This window comes from Lindgomyces ingoldianus, assembly GCF_010093535.1.
Source record: "Lindgomyces ingoldianus strain ATCC 200398 unplaced genomic scaffold BDR25scaffold_43, whole genome shotgun sequence".
Taxonomy (NCBI): Eukaryota; Fungi; Ascomycota; class Dothideomycetes; order Pleosporales; family Lindgomycetaceae; genus Lindgomyces; species Lindgomyces ingoldianus.
In genome coordinates this window covers 64,665-84,196 of record NW_022985204.1, presented here as the reverse complement: position 1 = coordinate 84,196, position 19,532 = coordinate 64,665, and the positions used below count along the sequence as shown (strand labels likewise).

Sequence of the window (19,532 nt, the reverse complement as noted above, 5' to 3'; positions counted from 1 at the left end):
AAAAAAAGGTAAAGCTTACTTAGCAGGTTAATTAACAGCTTAAAAATAACTTTTAGTAGGTAATAAAAGGTAAGCAGAAAGCTCCTACACTTATTACTAGTACACTAAAGGATTTTAATAATAATGCAGCATTAAATAAAAAGAGGGAGCTAGCATTAGGCAGAACTTAACATAGTAGGCAAATTAACCTTTTTATAAGGTATTACATGTAAATTATTACTAAGAATAGAATCTATAGCATTTAATTAGTATTATAATAAAAAATCTATATAATTTATAATTTGTGTAAGTCTCTAGAGCTTTAAAAGTAAAAGGCGCGGATTGCCAAAATTGTGCATTACGCGAGGCCGTGCATTACGCGCTAAAACATGGTATATAGCCTCTTCCCTAGAGGAATTCGTTGACGCGATCAACAACAAGCGGAAGGAGATCGCGACTCAGCCGTATTGGGCGTGCTGGGTTCAGGAAAGCGATGATCATCAGGGCAGCAGTACGCAGGGATAACATACTGAAGGAACCGGGCTTGGCCTGGTAATGGATTTCGCTCTGGACACATAGCACATGTGTAGTCATATAAGCGGATAAGAAAGTTATGATTTGTCGGTATTAGAAGCCACGTCTTTCAGCGGCGGCTTCATAAGCGATTGTAGTAATGATCTCTCGCGCTCCGTCAACTCCTCCCCAGCCTCCTCTAGCACCTCCCTCATATCGTCGTCTCGCAGTGAGATTGTCAGTCCCGGCTTTTCCGCTTCTGCCAACAAGAACTTGAAATCCGCAATGTCACCATCCTCTCCCCGCCCGACTATCGTCTTTGCACGGTTCCAAATCAAGTCCGGCAGGCCAGCGACGAACCCTCCAAGAAGTTCGACCGCGGAGACTGATTCGACGAATGGACCGCCGAGTTGGAGCAGCTCGAGTCTGACTCTGAACTTAAGGCGGCTGTCGAACTCAATCGTTTCGCCCGGGCAGATATGGAAGCGCGTGCCTCCCCAATCGATTGCAGCACGGAAAGCGGTTATCGCTTCCACAGAGCCAGCAATGTCCACATCCTCCGTCTAAAGGCGGGAGCCGTGGGCAATGCTGGCAGCTGCCCCAACCAGTATGAATTGGGGGCGCAAATCGTCGGGACCAGATCGATAGAAGCTTGAAAGTACTCAAGCAGAGCTGCTTTCATCGGGTCGGAGATCGGCTTGGTGGGATGCGGCATGTTGGAGAAGCGGAAGGCGGGACGAACAATAAGACTCGCTATTCGGGAGGGCGTTGGATGGCTGTAAGGATGTTGACTCGCCGGAGATGCTGCTGCTCTTGGAAATCTGTACTCTAAGGTTAACATTCTGGCTGTACGACAGTTTATGGAGGGTCTAGGAATCGTTCATACACGATAGAGTGTATACCTAATATGAGCGATAGTATGATACTTGGAAGAAGAAAGGGAGGATGAACGATAGGAGCGAGAAATAAACAATTCTCTTGCTGAGAGCTTCCTTCTATACTACATGCAAGGGAAGAACTATGCGATGAACCAGGCTGCTGGGAACGCCTATAGCGACATACGAGGGTAAGAAACTTCTAACGCAACCAAGGGCCTGGGAATGCCTATAATAATATATGAGGGTAGGAAGTATCCCGACAAACACCAAGGCCAGAAACGCACTGTAGATACCATGAGACTAGATGGAACTCCGTCTATAATGAACATCGGGAATGCACCTGCAATCAGGATTGCGGCACCCATGGCTTGATTTCTACGACTTCCCCGGATTTATTGATATTGAAAAGGGGCTTCCTCTTGTACTTGTCAAAAAACTGCCCCAGAAACTGCTCAGCGTCCGCGTCAACTTCGAGGAGAACCCGGTGACGGCATTCAGGAAGCTCCAGATACAAGTATCTCGTCAGATTGCGAATTTGCCATTTCGACATGAATGAAAGTTGCGGTTTTGCCGTTTTGTATTGCGTTGCGTGGTAAACCATTGCGTTGAGATAAGAAGGGATGCTCGGTACGAGGATGCTAATGCCGTCCAATGGGTGCGGAGATAAACGACTTTGGTCGCAGCGTGATAGTAGGTTGGGACCGAAGAACCAACCATCAGTGCGATCGGCTGCAGGATGGAAACGATCCTCGACGACTGTCGGCCAGCCGGTAAAGAGATTGGGTGCCTTAAACCAGGAAACCCCGTCGACTTTCAAGTGGAAAGCTTTCTCGGACCATATTCTAATATACAAGAAGCACCATATGTCGTTTGGCCCAACTTTGCGCTCTAAAACTTGGTCGGCGTCATGACCGTACTCTAAAAACTCGGGATAACAGTCCTCGTCGTCCTGCCGATCCTTATGCAGGTCAAAGTAGTCCCATTCGCCGGATTGAACCAAGGCTAGCGTGATAGGGGTGAGCTGGTCGTCTCGAAGGAGTAAGTCGATAGCGTCGTCGTAGCATCCGTTGGAACCCATCCATCGATTCGCAGCCTGTCCGACAATGGTAAATGGATGACTGAATTCTTCTAGGATGGTAGAAACCGATGTGACAACGTCTACATAAGACGAGGCCGTGTCCATGTTTCGCAAATGATGGCGCGCACAATGAAGACGCGGTTAATGAAAAGGATAAGAATGAGACGACGAATATGGGAGGGATTGTGCTTGAGCTTAAGTCACGCGGGACGCTAGGCCGAATCCAGATGCTGAGTCATACCTAAGCTTGGCGCCTGCTCTCAGAAACGGGCCTGATTTCAGCCTCTTTGCATTGGGTAAGGATCAAGCACAATCACGGTGGCTCAAGTTTTGCTTAGGATGAGCTCAGCCACGGCTCAATATAGGCCTGATTTTGGCCTCTTTGCATGATGAGGAGCAAGGATCCTGAGACAAAAAATTGACTGAGTAAGAAATTGAGAATACGTTTTACTAAATTTAGTATCTAAAGCTGGGTGACAACTCCCGTCATTTTCAGCGGTACATACCGCCCATTTTGTAGGGCATTGTCACCGGTGGTGGGTCTATATAGTGCAACAAGTGTCAACCCAAAAGTGGTCCAAGCAATCTTGTCTAGCCTGTTCTCCACAGAACCGGATCTTCTCATAGCCAGGCTTATTCTTGCCAGTGCCTTGTGTTATGTCTTCGAAGGTAACCTCATCGGCCTCGGCTCCCCATGTGTGTGAAAGTATCGCATAGGGAGGAATTGTATCGTTGCCTACTAAGTCCTTTGTAAGGCTGAGGTCGCCAGTGTTGCTAAGTTGCAAAAGTCGCATTGCTTCACTGAGGGCTTGGACAGGCTCATGCGGTAGGAATAGAATATCGGGTGTTTAAAGCCATCAGCCTAGTTCGCTGTTGAGAATATTAGCCCAAGCTATTGAGAAGAATGGGTTGCTAAGCTGCACCAATAGATCACACCTGAAGATCGCACCTCAGAGCTAGGTGCTGCAAGAGTGCTATAAGCTGGCATATCCGTAATTTGTGATAACGGAGTTTGGAGGATCGGCTGAACCCACAGCCCACAATGTAGGTCGGCAAGGCTGAAATTCTGCCGCCAGGCTTCAATAAAGGCAAATTATGATTACTTATTCAGAAATCGACGAACACCTTAATTACGCCAGCTTGGATGACGGCCGACCCGCTCTCACCATGACCTTGTGAGGGTGGAGGAGATAGGACTTCGGGATGGAAAAACGGTTGTTGTATAGTGACTGCGCCCTATCTCTTAGTCATCATTGTGGCAAGTCAAAGCGCGTGGCCACCGTAGTGGATATGCGTTTCGCACCATGCAACTTCTGTGTCGTTCAGTAGTCGTTTAAGAAAAGAGCTGAAAGTAGCGAATGCGCCTAAATCCCTCGATGCATACTATTCATCTGAGTCAGGCGGCATAGTTAGTGCACGTAATGCAACAAGAATATACAGCTCGAGCAGCTAACCAAATCGAACTTGAGGCAGAACACCAGGCATATAAGTAACACTCATGGGAAATGTGGTGGTCTACTGCGCATTCTATGACAAAGTATGTCCGACAAGTAAAGTTCTAGGGCCATGCTTGCAGGTGGTCATGATTCTCTTTATTGCTCCACCCTTCCAAATGCCTTGGTGGCAATATCCACCGAATAGCGACGCTGTGATGCGGCGAGATCAGTGAATGGATGCGATGCCATTTAATTTCAAAGTCTTATATGTATGATTCGTTGTTGGCACTTGTTCTAAGTATGTTATCCTTAAAGTTAATGAACCCCCCGAGCATGTTAGTATGAGGGTCTTTGTGAGACAACTGAGACCTTGCCTACGTCGAAGGGGCTGATAAAGAGAAGATTTGCAAACCGAACACATTTATAGAGCGTAACTTTATTGTTTAGTAAACAAGATCACAAAGTTGAAGGGTGTATTGAAGATCATCATTCCATGCTATGCGACCCTATCTCATTTTTAGTAGAGGTGAAAGTCAGTCGGCTGGCCTCCCATCAAAGCCATGAAATCTCTAATAGATATCATGATAACCGCCAGTCCAAGATTCAGAAACCTAAGGGTGTTGACGAATACATCGTATCTCACAGACCTAAATGATATAAACATTCTAATCCCCGACCCTGCCAGCCGACGAGATGCTGAACTTAATTCCGTCGGAACTGAAGGAGATGCTGTTATAAATATGAACATGAATGGAAGTCGTGGGTGCGACATCGCCCCAAGATTGGCCTAGAGATAGCTTTAGACATTGTAGGAAAAGAGTCCAATGGTGTCCGAGTAAACGCTGAGCGTATCCGACCAGGTTGCCTTGTCGTTACCATCAATCGTAATCAATTTCTCTACGCCAACGGTACTAAGGCCATAGATTAGCACATTAGTTGACTTGCCTTCGACACTGAAGATCCGGGTCTGGCAAATCCGCTTGCCGTTGGCGATATCTGCGCCGCTGCAAGCGCTGTTGTTGTTGATAAAGAACGAGTACAGCCCAGCGCCGTAGATGAGGACGTTTTGAGAGTCCAAGATTCGCAGGCCTAAAGTGTCGCAATTACCTGAGGCTCCTTGGCAGGCAGAGTTGTAATCTGGGTCGCTCAGGGCGCTTGCCAATGGGAATGGTTGGTTTTTGGCATCTGGGTTGGGCTGCCAGTATGGCGTCTCAGTCTGAATGAACCCGGCGAACACATCCTTGGCATTGGCGAACTGATACTGGTACAAGGAATGGTGCTCGACGCCAGAACTCCAAAGCCAAACGTTTGAGCCTTCGACGAGAAGGCCTCGACCAGTGTAAATGGAGATTTGGGTGCTGTTGTTCTTGGCATCGTCGAGGTCATGATCAGCGGTCTACCGAAGGTCAGCAGTACTCGTATCAACAGCAAAAGTGGCGGGATACTTACCCAGAACCAGTTGTTCTCTAAATAAGCACCAGACCCCGTCTTCGTGATATGAACAGACATGTAAGCAGCCATGCAGTCGTCCTTGATCGCAGCCCCGACTGGACATTGAGTGACTTGTAGGTTGGTTCCTTTAGCACCACCGATGCGGGTATGAACGTCCCAGAGACCTGAGCCTAAGGTAGCGGCAAGATTCCATTCAATCAGTTTCGCGCCAGGGGTGGAGCCTTGGGTAGATACGACCATGTCAGACCATTCAACACTGCCACTCTCACCAGGCTTTCCGATCTGGATGACGGGGACTGGATTCGTCTTGCTTGACCAGGTGCTCCCGGACGCCATGATGACTGCGAATGACTCGCCAACCATCCGGGCACCAGGCGGGACATATATTGTCTTTGTAACCTTGTAGACTCCATGGTCGAAGAAGAGAATTTTCTTAGCCTGGACTGCATTGTTGATGGCGTTTTGAACGGCAGTGGTATCGTCCGTGTTGCCATCACCTTTTGCACCTGAGGCTCGAGCGCTGATAAAAGAATCAGTAACGAGGTCCTCATACTGGGGCTTCGACTTGGTGTAAAACTTGTTGCCACTCAACAAATTCGTAGGTCGCTTTGCAGGCGTGAAGGCGCCCTGCCATTTTGTCGGCCCTGTGGGCGTGTACTTGATGCCTTGACCCCAAGCGGCAATTGTAGTGGATCCACCAGCCAGAACAGTTCCACCTTCTCCCTTGACAGCAACAGGAACGTTGCTCAGAGCAATGTTCTCAAGGATCAGCTGTCCAGCAGCAATGGGCTTTGCGCTCGTCGACCACGCCATCTCTACAAATGTAGGACAGTTTGTGATAGTACTGTCAATGATGGTGACTGAACCGACCTCTTGCTTGCTCGAGCCGCCATTCTTCATGGAAAATGCCGTAGTGCAGTCGGAAATTGTGAGACCATGATATGTCCAACCCCAGTTCCAGATCTGTGAGATCCCAGTAACAGCCTTAGAGATCTTAATATTTCGCATCGTAAATTGCTGATTGCCAATATTAAGACCATATAACCCACCGACAGTCTCAATGTCAAGCACCATGCCGGCGGAGCCTGATCTACGTTAGCCGAGCACTCTATGGATAAAGGCACGGGAACGGAGTAATGAGCCTCATCAATAAACATAAAACAAAGAACCTCGACCCGATACACAATGCTTGGAACTTAGTTTGACTCACCATTTTCAATAAAAATGCCTTGGTGTTGTGAGCTCGCAGATTGAGTCATGATAACCTTCACATTCTGCAAGCTCGTTGCCTGAGCGGCCGGCCAGTGGATACCCGTCGCTGCTGTTGCTGGAGCAATGGCTGTCAAATCTATCACGATATTCCTAATTTGACGCATAAATAAGTTGGTAGATAACCAGCCTGGCTGTCCGGTATTACCATAGGGACTAGCATCGATCACCCCAAGAGCAGTAAAACCAGCAGTGGCTTTGAGAACGGGGCGGTTGTTCGGGTTACCAATGATTTGGGTGAAGTAATAAGGAACAATCTTTTGCGAGATTATGTAGGTACCGGAAGGGAAGTAGACAACGGCTGGAGTGTCAGTAGCTGATTGGCAGACCCAAGGTCCACAGCGATTTCCATCAGTGATTGCAGCGTTGATAGCAGCACTGTCGTCGGTTGCGCCGTCGCCTGCCCTAATGTTACTTACGACATGATCAAACAAAGGGCGTCAACTTACCTTTAGCACCATAGTCCTTGACATTTCTCCAGACCTTATAGCCATTTGGATTGGAATTGAAGGCTGCAATACCCTGTTTCGGCATATCTGCCATCCAATACCCAGAGGCGGCAACCGCTGGTTTCAGCACTGAGATAGCTCCAGAGGGAGTGGGTAATGCAGAGATGGTCGCCAATGTTGTCTTCACCGGAGCTGCAGTGGTGAGATTGGCCATGGATATGTCTAAGGAGCTCAGAGCATCTTCAATGATACTGCTCATGATAGGAAGGTCAACAAGAGCATTGGCTCCTACTGCCAGCAGGCAAGAGATGAGAGGCAGGACCCGCATGATAACTAATGATTTTACAGCGCGAGAAACAACTCCAAAGGAATGGCAAGAGAAGAAAGGATAAATGCAAAGGAATGAAGTGTTGTTAGGCGGAGGATAGAGGAAGAGGAAACGAAAAGTCTTTATATTTGCCCTTGACTTGTGGGGAGGCGGTATCCGTAGGGAGGCACACCGAATCCCTGCGCTTCTTGGACAAATGGTCATTTGAACTACTTGGCCACTCATGTAGCCTCACACCCGGCTGCTGATATTCATGGATCCGGTCATTTGTACAGGTGCAATGCCTTGTCGGTGTAATGGCGACCCTAATTCCTTCAAACGTTGCATGGCTAAGGTCCCGACTAAAATTTAATATAACCTCGGGCGTTGAAAGGTTCCAGCGAAGCCGTCTAATGCAATTCCGGTAGATAGTAGTAGTGCGAATATCCTCCAAACTTCAGCGGAGAAAAGAGACGTAGAAAGGCCCTTTGGGGATACGTGAGACTAGCCTTATTCAGCCGAGAGTCACCGGGACGGAGCGTCACTTTATCCCCGGCAGCTGTCCAACCACTGAGCAACACTAAACAACAATCATGTGAAACCACTTTCCTGAAGGCATCTCGTCCGTTTCCAGGAAGAAGGCCGCAGCCGCAGCCGCTCTACCCCAGTCATTTCCATATCTGTCTGCATTCCTCCGCCTGGGGCAGCGGTGATTGCGGGGTATTAGAAACTTTACAATACCTTGTCATTCGACCTGGTACTACTTCGTCCAACTCTCTTCCTTTGACCTCCCTATTCAAGACGGGGTTTAGTGTGTGCGCGTGCCCCCTACCGGGTTAACGCTGCTGTTGACCTCCGCTGGCAGTGTCACATCGTTAGGTCTCGTGAGATCCTTGGGATGGTCGATCGCAGGAGAGTTGAGACTAGGGTTTTGGAGTTGCTTGTTGCGGTTACCTGGTCCAAGGAAGATGGAAATGAAAAGGATGCACGCGTAAATGAGGTGATTCGTTTAGTGGACAACGGGGCGCCTTTTCGATTTGCGTCTAAAAGACCTCAGGTGATGTCATGAGAACTGAAAAGGCCTCGAAGGGCGGCTCGTCGTCCGATCCGATGGATTGCAAAAGTATGATAGAATGCGAAGACTACTCCGTTGGATAAGGAGGGCCCTACCCGTATGGCTGGCGAAAATCCTAACACTAGACGCCTGTCACTGATCGATCCGAATGGCAGCGTGCGATCGGAGAACAGATTAATTTTGCTTTTGCGGAGGAGAGAAATGAATAAAATTCCTTTGGACCAGTTAAATGTTTGACTATTGACCTTCTGTATTTGTCGATGGACCAGTCATATTAACGCAATTTCTGTCTCTCCTTCGAAAGAAGGGGATCAGCTGAAAATGGGCTCGGAGATCGTGCAGTTAGAGCCGGTAATACCATTACTTAAGACGAACTCACAGGCACGAAAAGGTGGTCATGGGAAGCAGTTAGGTAGGTGAAATACTTACCTAGAACCAACCAAAGAAATGCCGGCAAGGTGCCTAAGAAAATACAGTGGCTTTGCTGGCTTTATGGGTATCCCAGTCTACCCTATCCCAAGAATTTGTACCCAATACTGCTCTTTAAAAAGGAGGTGACTCATGCGAATGCGTAGTCAGATATCAACTATCTCCACGACTCTATTTGCAAATCTTCCTTCGGGTCTACTCATGGGTGAAAGTGCATCGAAATAAGGCTGTAGCGATCTTCGAATCTGTCAACATGGCCGTAGTTTTAGATCTGCACGGTGAAGGCAAACATACTTTCAATACTGCGAACATATATGCAAGAGCGCCGCACCTGCAAACCAATACTCATATCTTAGCATTCGTCTCCACAAACATCCCTTCGCCAGTCGAATATACCGTCCCCTGGCCATCACCAACAGTCCCCGACACATAAATCTTTCTCCCCTCCTTCTTCTCAAACCTCGCCGTACAAAGCACAACACTGGGCGCTGGTGTTGGCTTCTTATAATTAGTGTTCAAATCTGCGCTCGCACAATCAGCCCGGCTCTCTCCTTAGACCCTCTTCACCCGAAACAAGCAACTCACAAGCCGTGTAACAATTAGTCTGATTGTTCGGGTGATGCGGTCCCGCGTTCTTAATTTTGAGCTCAATGTTTGCGATAATCAAAACTCCAAATATCTCATCCAGCATTGTGGCGACAAATCCTCCATGACAAATATTCGGATGCCCATTCAGCCCGTTGCCTAGATCCATGATTGTTCTTACTTCTCTGACTTGCGGATACTCCTCCTCTGGTTTTGTGGGCTGCAGCGTCAATAGATATCGTATTGTGCGATTCGTGCCGAGTGTTTCCGCAAAGAACGAGTCCTCGAACGTCGGTTTCGGGATTCTCGATGCGGTGTTCCTGGGCGTCCAGGTGGAATCGTTTATCATGGCAGCGGCCCAGGGGACCTTGTTGAAGTGCTTGATGGCATCGGCCATTGTGAAGAAGCGCGTTGAGCCATTGGGATCACTAGGCGTGGACATTTCTCATCAAAGACTTTGAGCGAGGTCGGGAGAGTTGCCGAGGTGTTGAGGTGTGCTTTGATGCCGAGTCAGCCACTGACATTCCAGCTCGCAGCCACATGTTGGAATTGTTCAGGAACAGCTTCCACGGTGGCGCTGGGGCTTATCGATAGGAAAATGTTAGGGTTGATTGACGCCCCACTGAGGGGCAAAGAGATCTCAGTCTTCAATTCTTGTAATTTGGTTCTTGGTCTCACCCCCCTGTTCTCTCTCACCCTCCAGAGCTTCTCTTGGTCGAATTTCCTCGGCATTGGTTTTAAATAGACTTTAGGTTCTAAATCACTATGGCGGACATCAATCTCCAAGAGATCCACGACCTTATGATCTCTATTGCCAAAAAGGCAGGGGAAATGATCACATCCGCGCATCCTACGACAGAGGGTGCAGGATCCAAGAAGAACTGTAAGCTCTATTTTTACCGCTTCTGTCTCCATTGAGTTAGGAAAGTCTAACACTGATACCTAGCCGTTGACCTTGTAACTGAAACCGATCAAGCAGTCGAAAAGTTTGTCTCGACCTCCCTCCAGGAAAAATATCCCACATTCGAATTCATGGGCGAGGTACATTACCCCGGCTCCCATTATCCTTAACAACCCCTCGCAAGTGCTGAAATCCACTTCTCAGGAGACATACAAACCAGGAGACTTCCTGACCCCTGCTCCAACATTCATAGTGGACCCTATAGACGGCACAACCAACTTCGTCCACACATACCCCTACGTCTCCATCTCCCTCGGATTCTCTCTCAACCTCATCCCCACAATCGGCATAGTCTATAACCCTTTCACATCTACCCTCTACTCCGCCATTAAAGGCCACGGCGCATTCCTCAACCTCACTACTAGACTCCCCCTGCGCGCTCCCACGCCGCTAGAAAGCTTAAGCTCATGCTTGGTGGCCATCGAATGGGGCAGCGATCGCTCTGGCAATGACTTCGCCGTAAAATCGCGGACGTTTAGTAAACTTGCTGCAACGAAGGAAGCAGGCGGAGGAATGGTGCATGGTCTCCGCTCGTTTGGTTCCGCGGCGTTGAATCTTTGCGCGGTGGCGAGTGGCGGCATAGATGTGTATTGGGAAGCTGGATGTTGGGCGTGGGATGTGTGTGCAGGATGGGTAATCCTAAAGGAGACGGGCGGGCTAATGGTGGATGCAAATCCGGGCAATTGGGAGCCAAGGATTGATGAGCGGAGGTATATGGCTGTGAGGGCTGGGGAGGGGCAGAGGGAGGTTGTGGAAGAGTTTTGGGGTTTGGTGGAGGGGGCTTTTGAGGTGGGGGTGTGAGAACAGGATGTCTGTGATGGGGCCCCGGAGACGAATTTGAGCTTGGTGGTTGATTGCGTTTTGGAAGTGGGAGGTAGTGTATAGATGCTTGCTAAAGAGTTCGGTTCAAACAAGGAGATGGAGCAAAAAGCAGACTAAATAAAAGGCTTAAGGAGACGGATTTTTTCAGCACAATGGCTAGCCATAAGAGCCATGGATGGTCATATAGTTCTTACCGAACCATTTATCAATTATAGTTGTCTTAGGAATTGGTCTCATTAATGGGGGTGCAATACCAGCCCTTCTATATGATAAGCCAGCCACACTGCAGCAGCTGGCAGCCCTATGAGAAAGTAGATCGCGCCAAATGATCTACTAACTCCGCTGTTGACTGCCATTTTATCTGTAAATTACGAAGCGCCTATATCCCCATCACATCTTGCGCATGAAAGTCGAATGAAGGAATCGAAGGACATTCAGCCTTTCTTTTGAGCATGTGCCAAGCAGTCATGCTCCTCAATGTCGCTACACACACATCAGTATAGAGCATAAATTGAGAAAGGAGTAACATTTACGTTGCTTCCCAGGGATAGCAGATCCAGACGTCTCCGACCGTCTCTGCTGCAAGGTACTTGCCGTCGCCGATGATCGACTTTGGAAGCGTGCCCTTCTTCGTCTTGTCCTTGTTGTGCAGTACGAATATTGTGAACGCTGTCTTCTCGTCCTCGCGACCCAACCTCCGTTGTGCCTCCTCGACATCCTTCTGGAGCTCCTTTACCGCGTACTCCAACGTCGTCCGAGTGTCGTCGACTTCATCTACAATGAGGACGTTCTTGCCGATAAGGTTCGCCATCTCGAGGCTGCTGAGATCAAGCCATTGCGTCCGGGTGACCTTGGTTCCGGGCTCCTCGACTGGATCTGTCCCGAGGGACTCGTAGAGGGAGAGACCGATTGCTTGAATAGGGATATTCGGAGATCCAGGTTTCTTGAGGAAAGATCTGTAGCACAATCGTATCAGCGCCGGGCTCCCAAAATGTGACTATGGTTCGCATACCGCAGGATGCGGGCGGGAACATAACCTCCACCGCCAATAGCGATCATGAGGTTCGGGTGGAACTCATTCAGAATGCGCTCCGCCGAGTTCTGACAGAGCTTGTGGACCTAATGATAGTTGTCGTCAGTTAACTGTAGGGGTAAATTGGGTAAATTTGCCTGCAGCCCGGTTCGGGGGGGCACTGCGGGCCAGATCTTAAGGGTACCCTAGAGATCTTATCATCATATGGTGAGATCGTGTCATGCAACGCCACAGACGCGCAGGGCGTCGAGCATGATGCTCATGCAGTACCTTGGAAGTAGTACAAGACACAGTGTAGCGGTACGCGGAGGTCCCGAGGAGGCGCCCGCAGGAGGGGTGGGCAGTGTTTCAGACTGAGCGCATGTAAGGAAAGTGTAACACGTGCCTGGTTGTATGTAACGTAGATCTTTTCAATCATTTCGAAATACCTTCTCGGCGTGTTCTGGAGTAGGTTGTGGAAGCTCTCAAATTTTGCTATGCGGAGAGTCAACGAAGTCGGAGGGCTCCGAAGGCGTGGGACTATGTAACTTCGAGGGACGCCCCCCGCGCTTGACGAACAGGGTTCCAGAGCGCGACCCGTCAATTATTATTTCTTAGCATTTACTGCTGCCAAGTTGACTTCAGCATTCATGGGGACAAACTCAAGTTAGGTTCTAATTATTTCCTAAACACCGGCAAGAAGGTCGATACATCCATACAGAACTGAGTCCAGAACCTATCAATCCCTGCAAGAAAAAAAGAAGGGTGCCGATTTCTTTCTCTACGAACGGTAACTACAATTTTTAAACTTTCACTACTACCTTCAAGACTTCACGATTTATCCACGCAGCCATAATTCACATACTACACTATTTCAAAAGTCTAGCAAGGATGTCTACAAGCTATTCTTTTCTTCTATTTGAGAGACTGAACCAAATGGATTCCAAATCCACACACATTTTTACCTTAAAATGAACTGATGACCCTATAGGTGGAGCTGCCCTCTGGAAACGGCATAGACGCCTCAAAACAGAAGATATCAATCAAACATGAATTAAGGTGGAAAACAACAACGAAGGAGCCGTTGACGAAGATTCGGACGGATTCGTCGCTGCACTTGGTCTCTGTCGCAAGACGTCCACCTCCTTGAAGCGGAATACCAGTGCCCTGGCAAATTGTAACTGTGTCGCTGTTGCAAGATAGGACTTGGAAGAATGTATCCTTCCACCATGCGACTCCTTGCTCAGTCCATGGATTAAGTTCAGAATTAGGAAAGTGGGGGTTCGTAAAGGCTGCTACCTTGCTATCGAATTTGAAACTGTAGGGATACTCGCTAGTTAGATCAGATGTTGTTTGGCAATTGGCCGCTAGAGCAAATCGACCTTCCTTGTCGACTGGATAGAGTCCCAGAAGCCAGATAGATCCGAGATTCGGGAAGGTGACTGAGTCATCGAGGAGTCGCTTGCCGTCGATGGCGAATTTACTGTAGTAGATAGTGGCTTCGGTCCTTACATGTGGAGTATGTGGCCGGAAAGAGTCGCTTGAAAAGACTACAACAGTCTGTGACGTAGGGTCCGGAAGCAAGGCCATAGGATATTCGCTCGGAGAACTAATACACATGAGTTAATATGCTCTCTCCCTAAAGTTTTCAACAAAAGACATAATTAAGATACACTTACTCAGTCCTACGATGAGCGAATGGAGCCTCTGTAATCGGAATGTCGATGGTTCGTCCCTTGGGTTTGTCGAAGTCGATCAGGTATATCTTTGCGATGCCTTCGCTCACTCCTCCGCAAGCAATCATTCGATCCCGACACGCAATGTGTTGGAGCATGGTCGGTGTAAGTTTCCAGATTCTTTGAGTGCGCGTCACTAAGTCCCGGACGTAGCAGACGTTGTTGTGGGATGTGAAAGCAACAATGGATTCTGATAGAGCGACTTTATGAATTTTCTCGCGCGCATCGCCAGACTCCTGAAGAAGTACTCCCGTTCGCAGATTTAGGACGTTGATAGTCCGAGGGAATTTACCAGGAACCCAAGACATGTAGTCTCCGCAGAGCAGTGTGCCGCGAGCTGGGTTGCTGAACATGGTCCTAAGGGTGAAGAACTTGTGTGGCTTGCCGGTACAAAAGCGATGCATATACTCTGCCTTCAATTGACAAAGGGCGTAGTCATCATCATCACCATCATCATCATTGTTGTTGTCTCGTAAGTAAGGCCCGAGAGCAAGAGGGCGGTCGTTGTCGGTAAACCATGCTCGCAGGGTCGGCTTGACGATAGCCGTGCATCGAAGCGTCTCCCTCCATTGCTTGCAAACCTATAATGCGAAGGTCAGCAAAATAGTTTCATATGAGCACTAGGGGTTTCCGAGGTTGCAAGCAGTCAACAAGGCATTGGAGATTCCTCACGATCTGGTAATAGTAGGCAGCGGCGATGTCCAAGTGTGAGAAGATATGGGAAACTAGCTCTACTGGGAGTGCTCCTACAATATCGCGGGAGAAAGACTTATTGTTCAGCTTCTCTTGGATGAAACGCCACTCATACGGGTCGAATTCATTTGCAAGAGCTTCGAGAGCGGCTCTCCTGTCGCTGTTTCCAAGCTTCCTGAAAGCCTGGATTACAGTGTCAACCTCCATCATAGATGGAGGCTGGAGACTGAGCGCTATGCTGGTGAGTGCTTAGGGTTAGTGAAGCAATCAATCAACCCTTTCATAGGTTGACAGAGCTGAGTGTTGAGGAGAGGCGAGGGCAAGGGCGGGGAGTGGGAATACCAGGAACTCTGAGTCCGTGCGCGGCGTGACAGAGACCAGCCGAGCGGCAAGGAGATCGCCTCCAGCTGCAGAAAGTTTGTCTGTCGTGCAGCTCGGTCGTGGGCCTCTCGTGGCGCACAGTGTTTGAGGAGGATGCATGCAAGCGTCCAGTCCTGCCTTCACGATCACGGAGAAGCATTCTGGCACAGGCACAGTGCCAAAGCCGCCATGGTTTATGTCTTGTCTCTCTGCTGCTGCTGCTGCTGCTACTGCTGCTGCTCCTCCCGGGCCCAGTGTGGCCAGCATTCCCAATAGTAGCTGCATAGTATCACTCGCAGCGCATGTATAGAACACACCCAGGAGAGACGCGTAAGGTTATAGGACGGTTATAGCAGTCCTGGACAGAGCCCGGCTGTCGTTTCAGTTGCTGCATCTGCATGTGGTCGCTCAGCGGACGGCGTGCAGGGGCTCTTGTTCGGCAGAGATGCCCCAAGCCACGGGCCTTAGTCCCCCGTACTGTGGCATGCGGGTGCGCCGTGGGCTTTGCCCTCGCCAGTGTGGGTGGAGCAGGGGGCCTGCAACGGCAGCAAGACCGCTCCCAGACGGCTTCTTTCAAGGCCAGCAGGCGGATGTTTGCCGGGCGCTGCAGAAGCCCAGACCCCGTTCCCCAATCTCCATTTGACCATTTGAACCCCCCAGTGGCCCTCTCACCTACCCCCGTGTCTTGTACGCAGAGGCCTCACGACGCTCTGTTACTTTCCGCTCTCCTCGCCATGATCTCCCCGTAGCCCTGCATTACGCAATTCGAGGGGAACTCTGTTGGAATTGCAGATTGCAGCTTCCAGCGCGGCCGTGCATAGGCCTCCTGCTTTTGCGACACTCCCATCGCCGCGGTCCGCAGCCATCCAAAACCCCAACTCCTCCTTCCGCCAAGCTTCTGCTGTGTGGCCCCTTCAGCTTCTTCCATCGCGCATATCTGCAGCGGAACCGGGCCTCTGTCTGCGCCCCGACAAGTGTGCGGCTCTTCTCTGCTGCAGGACAGCTCCTCCTCCTGGCCGACAGCTCTCGTCCGCTCACCGCACCTCTCCAACCCGACAAAGAACACCCAGGACCTGTCCTGACCGCCTGCGCCCGACCCCCTTTAGAAGTGCCATCGGCCTCCCTCCCGTTGCCCGCCGCTGATCGAGACTTGCGAAGTCCATCATCGCCCCCCGCCCCTGACATCGAATGAGCCAGCCAACAGGCCCTCAAGACCGCTCGCCGCCCGACTCCACGCTTTCTATAATGGTATAACGGCGGTTGATTTTGCTGTGATAAATTAGATACTCGGAGTTCTGGACTGCGATTCATCGCAATCTTCCACATTGGCAGCATTCTGGGACGGGCATACTATTCATTATCTGGCTGCGCGAACATATTCTTCGAGGACGGCTATCCACCGGTTACTCGTGTCGAACCTCAAACCCACCCCCACGACACGAGCAACGTTGCGCTCTCGTGGCGAGAGCTATGGCTTCCGCCGCAGAAGTACGTCGAAGTCCATTTTCCGCCGATTCGCATACTCAGGGGATACATAAATCCATCCCCATCCTACCCTCGTCCACCGGGTCTTCGACATTGACACCGCCCCGAGACCCAATGCAGGTGGACATCACGCCGGCTACCCTCCCTACCATGGGTCCCCCAGTGTTAAGCAGTCCTGTGGGGGACAGGAACGGAGCAAGCCAACCAACAAACGGCGACTCTGATGGTGTGACAAATGGGGCTTCCGCGCCAGCAATCGGGGCGGCCGCAGCAGCACAGCAGCCAAAAGTTGTCCAAACAGCATTTATTCACAAGCTCTACAAGTGGGTCGATCGAGTCCCGTGCAACCGACAGCGTCGGCTAATGTGACCACAGCATGCTCGAAGACCAAACAATCCAGCATCTTATATCATGGTCGAGCACTAACGAGAGTTTTGTCATGTCGCCATCTAGCGAGTTTTCCAAAGTATTGTCGTACGTAGATCTGGGAGCTTTGGCCTCCAGTTAATCTATCTAACCCGCCCTGTAGATCGTATTTTAAGCACACCAACATTTCCTCATTCGTCCGACAGCTGAACATGTATGGCTTTCATAAAGGTATGGCAGCATAATCTTCTGCATCGAAATAGTGTTGAGGCATGTTACAGTTAGCGACGTCTTCCACACCGGGTCGCCTGACTCGCCGCTCTGGGAGTTCAAGCACGGCAATGGCAGCTTTAAGAGAGGGGATCTGGTGGGCCTGAGAGAAATCAAGCGGCGCGCTTCGAGACATGCGCTCATCCACAGAGACTCCTTTTCCACTGGCCCAAAAGTCCCTGCCGGTCCGCCTGTCGGAGCACCTGTCGAACCGATGCCCGATCCGGTCGAATCACGCCTCAATGTCCTTGAACATAGCCTTTATGACATGCACACGCGAATGCAGCGGTCAGAGGACAGCTGCGCCTATCTCAATCAAAAAAATCAAGTCCTAATGGAGGGATTGATGAGATGTCACCAGGTTTGTACATGTGTCGAGACCAGATCTCCAGCAGCTAATGTAGGGGGTAGTGGAATCACGAGCTCACGAATTACATTATAGCCTTGGTCCCGGACCCGGAAAATCAAATCCACAAGGATGGTAAGAACTTTGCTACACCTTATTCAGACGACACACTTACAGCAATGGCAGTGTGTTTGATGCAGCGAGATATTGCTCGGCAAACCGAGATGCTGCGCGCCATTGAGGAACCGCAGGAGCCCCTCTCTGCTCGTCAATCCTACTTCCTGCAGCTCGACAATGGGAACCAGCCCCCTCTTTCCCCGCGGCAAGTACCCCAGGACAATATCACGGAGCAGCGAAGAGGCTCGTTGGCCAACAACTCGCGCCAAGCGCCATTTAGGCCTCCGGTCCCGGCCCATATGGCGATTTCTCCGCGTCGATATGGCTCAATAGGCACGGGTAATTACTCTCCTTCTTCTGCCAGAACCCCGGCGAGTCACCAGCCACCCCCACCTCCTCCACCCTCTATTCAGCATCCAGGCGCAAGTGGTACCTCCCCTCCCTATAATCTGTATAGGCGGCATACATCGGCAGATATTCGCACCCATGGCTGGCAACCACAACCGCCGACGCACTCGCCCTATACATCCGGACACAATTCTTCCCAGTGGCCCTCGTCACCACATCGGACTCCTATCGGAGGCGGCGACCAGCAGCTCCGTGATGCTTTAGAGCAATACCAACTTCCCCGCGGTCCTCGTCAACAGTCATCTCGTCAAGGCACTCCGCCTTTGACAAGCGATACCACCCCATCCACGTTAAGCGCAGATAGTAGTTGGTCGCTACCGGGGGCTCGTTTCCCGTTCAAAGGCATTGACACCCCAGGCCCTCCGACGCGACGCTCAAGTATGGCATCTAATGTACATTCTCTGCTTAATCCCGCTGAGACGGCAGAGCGCGCGGACGAGGACGACCCGGATGATGCAAGGAAGAGAAAGCGAATGCAATGAAGCATGTGACGAATTTCCGATTCTAGGCAACACATATTTCTAATTATGTACTTGTACGCGTTGCTGATACGAGAAGCAGCATGTCGTGTATGCTGCTTCTGGTCATGAGAATCTACATCATACTTTCCTACTGCCCCTTTCTAGTGGGGCTTCTTTCTATTTCTCCTTTTTTTTGGTCTTCTTTCTTGCAATATCCCCCAAAAACTATTATGGCCACTCTGCATCACAAAAGCTTACTAGCATGGGCACCCACATTCGCGCGAAGAGGTATGTTGGCGGCATAAATCCCTGTCCTGCCCTACCTTGTCCATTTGTAAACTTCCATGTATGCAAGTGGACTTGCTTTTTCCTTTTTCCTTTTTCCTTTTCCCTTTTCTTTCTCTCTTGCGCGGTTTAGTTTCTTTGATATTGCTGTTCGCGCTTTTGCGCTCATGATATGCCTGCCACATCCATTATTGTTAATTGGTGCGAAACATCTATCTATGCTCTGCGATATCTAGGCGACGTACGCGCTCGCTTTTAGCACTTCTTGGGCGATTGACTTTGGTCTTGTTCTGCTTTTATCATGTCTCCTGACTTGTTTACGCTAGTGGTTGATGATGAATGTAGTTAGTGGTTAGAACACGAATGGAGCAAGGGGATGGCATAGCGATGCGGGTTCAGTCGACTTGTCGATCAGCTGCTCTAGCTAGCTGAGTGGCTCTTTTTGATCTTACATGGGGTATGACATGAAATGAAAACATAGTGTTCACTACAAAAGAATGAATTCGGAATACCTTCCGCGACTGTCCCCCCGTTTCCCCAGCAATGATTCAATTACGCTCCAGCGCCGGGCGGTTCCTGACTCCGACAAAGTTCGTCGCCAAATCCACGCGATCCATTCCCAAAGCCTCTAATCTACAGTTCCTGAGGAAGATTACATTCTCCTGATACAAGTTTGTTCCTTCGCTACACCATAATATTTCCCCACACTATCCCCACCGCAATAATTACACTAAACTCTCCAGCTCTGTGGTACAGCGCA

General features: G+C 49.9%; 9 protein-coding genes across 9 annotated transcripts; 2 read left to right on the top strand and 7 right to left on the bottom strand.

Annotated features, from left to right (window-relative positions):
* Nucleotides 1–387: 387 nt before the first annotated feature.
* Nucleotides 388–2,598, bottom strand: BDR25DRAFT_396574 (uncharacterized protein; the record flags this gene model as incomplete). The annotated part of the gene is made up of 7 exons (XM_033698443.1): nt 1,732–2,598; nt 1,524–1,670; nt 1,419–1,487; nt 1,348–1,361; nt 1,130–1,283; nt 618–1,055; nt 388–546 (listed from the first exon to the last, which is right to left on the bottom strand). The coding sequence occupies exons 1-7, from the start codon at nt 2,551–2,553 to the stop codon at nt 388–390; spliced, it is 1,803 nt and encodes a 600-aa protein (XP_033541526.1). The 5' UTR covers nt 2,554–2,598.
* Nucleotides 2,599–2,900: 302 nt separating this feature from the next.
* Nucleotides 2,901–3,627, bottom strand: BDR25DRAFT_307031 (uncharacterized protein). Its single transcript, XM_033690766.1, is given in 3 exon segments — nt 2,901–3,319; nt 3,373–3,375; nt 3,387–3,627. The coding sequence occupies 1 exon segment, from the start codon at nt 3,240–3,242 to the stop codon at nt 2,991–2,993; it is 252 nt and encodes an 83-aa protein (XP_033541525.1). The 5' UTR covers nt 3,243–3,319; nt 3,373–3,375; nt 3,387–3,627; the 3' UTR covers nt 2,901–2,990.
* Nucleotides 3,628–4,683: 1,056 nt separating this feature from the next.
* On the bottom strand, nt 4,684–7,268 carry BDR25DRAFT_241614 (exo-beta 1,3 glucanase-like protein; the record flags this gene model as incomplete). Its single annotated transcript, XM_033685753.1, has 4 exons — nt 4,684–5,280; nt 5,334–6,421; nt 6,547–7,005; nt 7,055–7,268. The coding sequence occupies 4 exons, from the start codon at nt 7,266–7,268 to the stop codon at nt 4,684–4,686; spliced, it is 2,358 nt and encodes a 785-aa protein (XP_033541524.1).
* Nucleotides 7,269–9,210: 1,942 nt separating this feature from the next.
* Nucleotides 9,211–9,847, bottom strand: BDR25DRAFT_241695 (uncharacterized protein; the record flags this gene model as incomplete). Its single annotated transcript, XM_033685757.1, has 2 exons — nt 9,211–9,386; nt 9,451–9,847. 2 exons carry the CDS (start codon nt 9,845–9,847, stop codon nt 9,211–9,213), a joined length of 573 nt encoding a protein of 190 aa, XP_033541523.1.
* A 262-nt stretch (nt 9,848–10,109) lies between these two features.
* Nucleotides 10,110–11,458, top strand: BDR25DRAFT_296226 (inositol monophosphatase). The gene is made up of 3 exons (XM_033688903.1): nt 10,110–10,333; nt 10,397–10,491; nt 10,556–11,458. Exons 1-3 carry the CDS (start codon nt 10,216–10,218, stop codon nt 11,210–11,212), a joined length of 870 nt encoding a protein of 289 aa, XP_033541522.1. The 5' UTR covers nt 10,110–10,215; the 3' UTR covers nt 11,213–11,458.
* BDR25DRAFT_307027 (PRTase-like protein) lies at nt 11,448–12,752 on the bottom strand. The gene is made up of 4 exons (XM_033690765.1): nt 12,652–12,752; nt 12,246–12,352; nt 11,767–12,189; nt 11,448–11,716 (listed from the first exon to the last, which is right to left on the bottom strand). The coding sequence occupies exons 1-4, from the start codon at nt 12,682–12,684 to the stop codon at nt 11,668–11,670; spliced, it is 612 nt and encodes a 203-aa protein (XP_033541521.1). The 5' UTR covers nt 12,685–12,752; the 3' UTR covers nt 11,448–11,667.
* A 1,168-nt stretch (nt 12,753–13,920) lies between these two features.
* On the bottom strand, nt 13,921–14,881 carry BDR25DRAFT_241584 (uncharacterized protein; the record flags this gene model as incomplete). Its single annotated transcript, XM_033685751.1, has 2 exons — nt 13,921–14,562; nt 14,654–14,881. The coding sequence occupies 2 exons, from the start codon at nt 14,879–14,881 to the stop codon at nt 13,921–13,923; spliced, it is 870 nt and encodes a 289-aa protein (XP_033541520.1).
* An 824-nt stretch (nt 14,882–15,705) lies between these two features.
* BDR25DRAFT_94603 (uncharacterized protein) lies at nt 15,706–16,562 on the bottom strand. Its single transcript, XM_033699282.1, has one exon. It carries the CDS (start codon nt 16,367–16,369, stop codon nt 15,791–15,793), a length of 579 nt encoding a protein of 192 aa, XP_033541519.1. The 5' UTR covers nt 16,370–16,562; the 3' UTR covers nt 15,706–15,790.
* BDR25DRAFT_94600 (uncharacterized protein) lies at nt 16,366–18,626 on the top strand. The gene is made up of 6 exons (XM_033699281.1): nt 16,366–16,842; nt 16,895–16,993; nt 17,049–17,116; nt 17,167–17,516; nt 17,567–17,636; nt 17,688–18,626. The coding sequence occupies exons 1-6, from the start codon at nt 16,505–16,507 to the stop codon at nt 18,506–18,508; spliced, it is 1,746 nt and encodes a 581-aa protein (XP_033541518.1). The 5' UTR covers nt 16,366–16,504; the 3' UTR covers nt 18,509–18,626.
* Nucleotides 18,627–19,532: the final 906 nt, after the last annotated feature.

Bases quoted from the DNA above. Each gene is read 5' to 3' on its own strand.
- BDR25DRAFT_307031 (XM_033690766.1), bottom strand. From the start codon at position 3,242: ATGCGACTTTTGCAACTTAGCAACACTGGCGACCTCAGCCTTACAAAG.
- BDR25DRAFT_296226 (XM_033688903.1), top strand. From the start codon at position 10,216: ATGGCGGACATCAATCTCCAAGAGATCCACGACCTTATGATCTCTATT. The intron at 10,334-10,396 runs GTAAGCTCTATT...ACTGATACCTAG, and splicing joins TGCAGGATCCAAGAAGAACT to CCGTTGACCTTGTAACTGAA. The intron at 10,492-10,555 runs GTACATTACCCC...TCCACTTCTCAG, and splicing joins CATTCGAATTCATGGGCGAG to GAGACATACAAACCAGGAGA.
- BDR25DRAFT_94600 (XM_033699281.1), top strand. From the start codon at position 16,505: ATGGCTTCCGCCGCAGAAGTACGTCGAAGTCCATTTTCCGCCGATTCG. The intron at 17,117-17,166 runs GTATGGCAGCAT...GGCATGTTACAG, and splicing joins CATGTATGGCTTTCATAAAG to TTAGCGACGTCTTCCACACC. The intron at 17,517-17,566 runs GTTTGTACATGT...TGTAGGGGGTAG, and splicing joins GATTGATGAGATGTCACCAG to TGGAATCACGAGCTCACGAA.
- BDR25DRAFT_94603 (XM_033699282.1), bottom strand. From the start codon at position 16,369: ATGCTGCCAATGTGGAAGATTGCGATGAATCGCAGTCCAGAACTCCGA.
- BDR25DRAFT_307027 (XM_033690765.1), bottom strand. From the start codon at position 12,684: ATGATTGAAAAGATCTACGTTACATACAACCAG. The intron at 12,353-12,651 runs GCACGTGTTACA...AACTATCATTAG, and splicing joins TCTACGTTACATACAACCAG to GTCCACAAGCTCTGTCAGAA. The intron at 11,717-11,766 runs GTAAATGTTACT...ATGTGTGTGTAG, and splicing joins TGCTATCCCTGGGAAGCAAC to CGACATTGAGGAGCATGACT.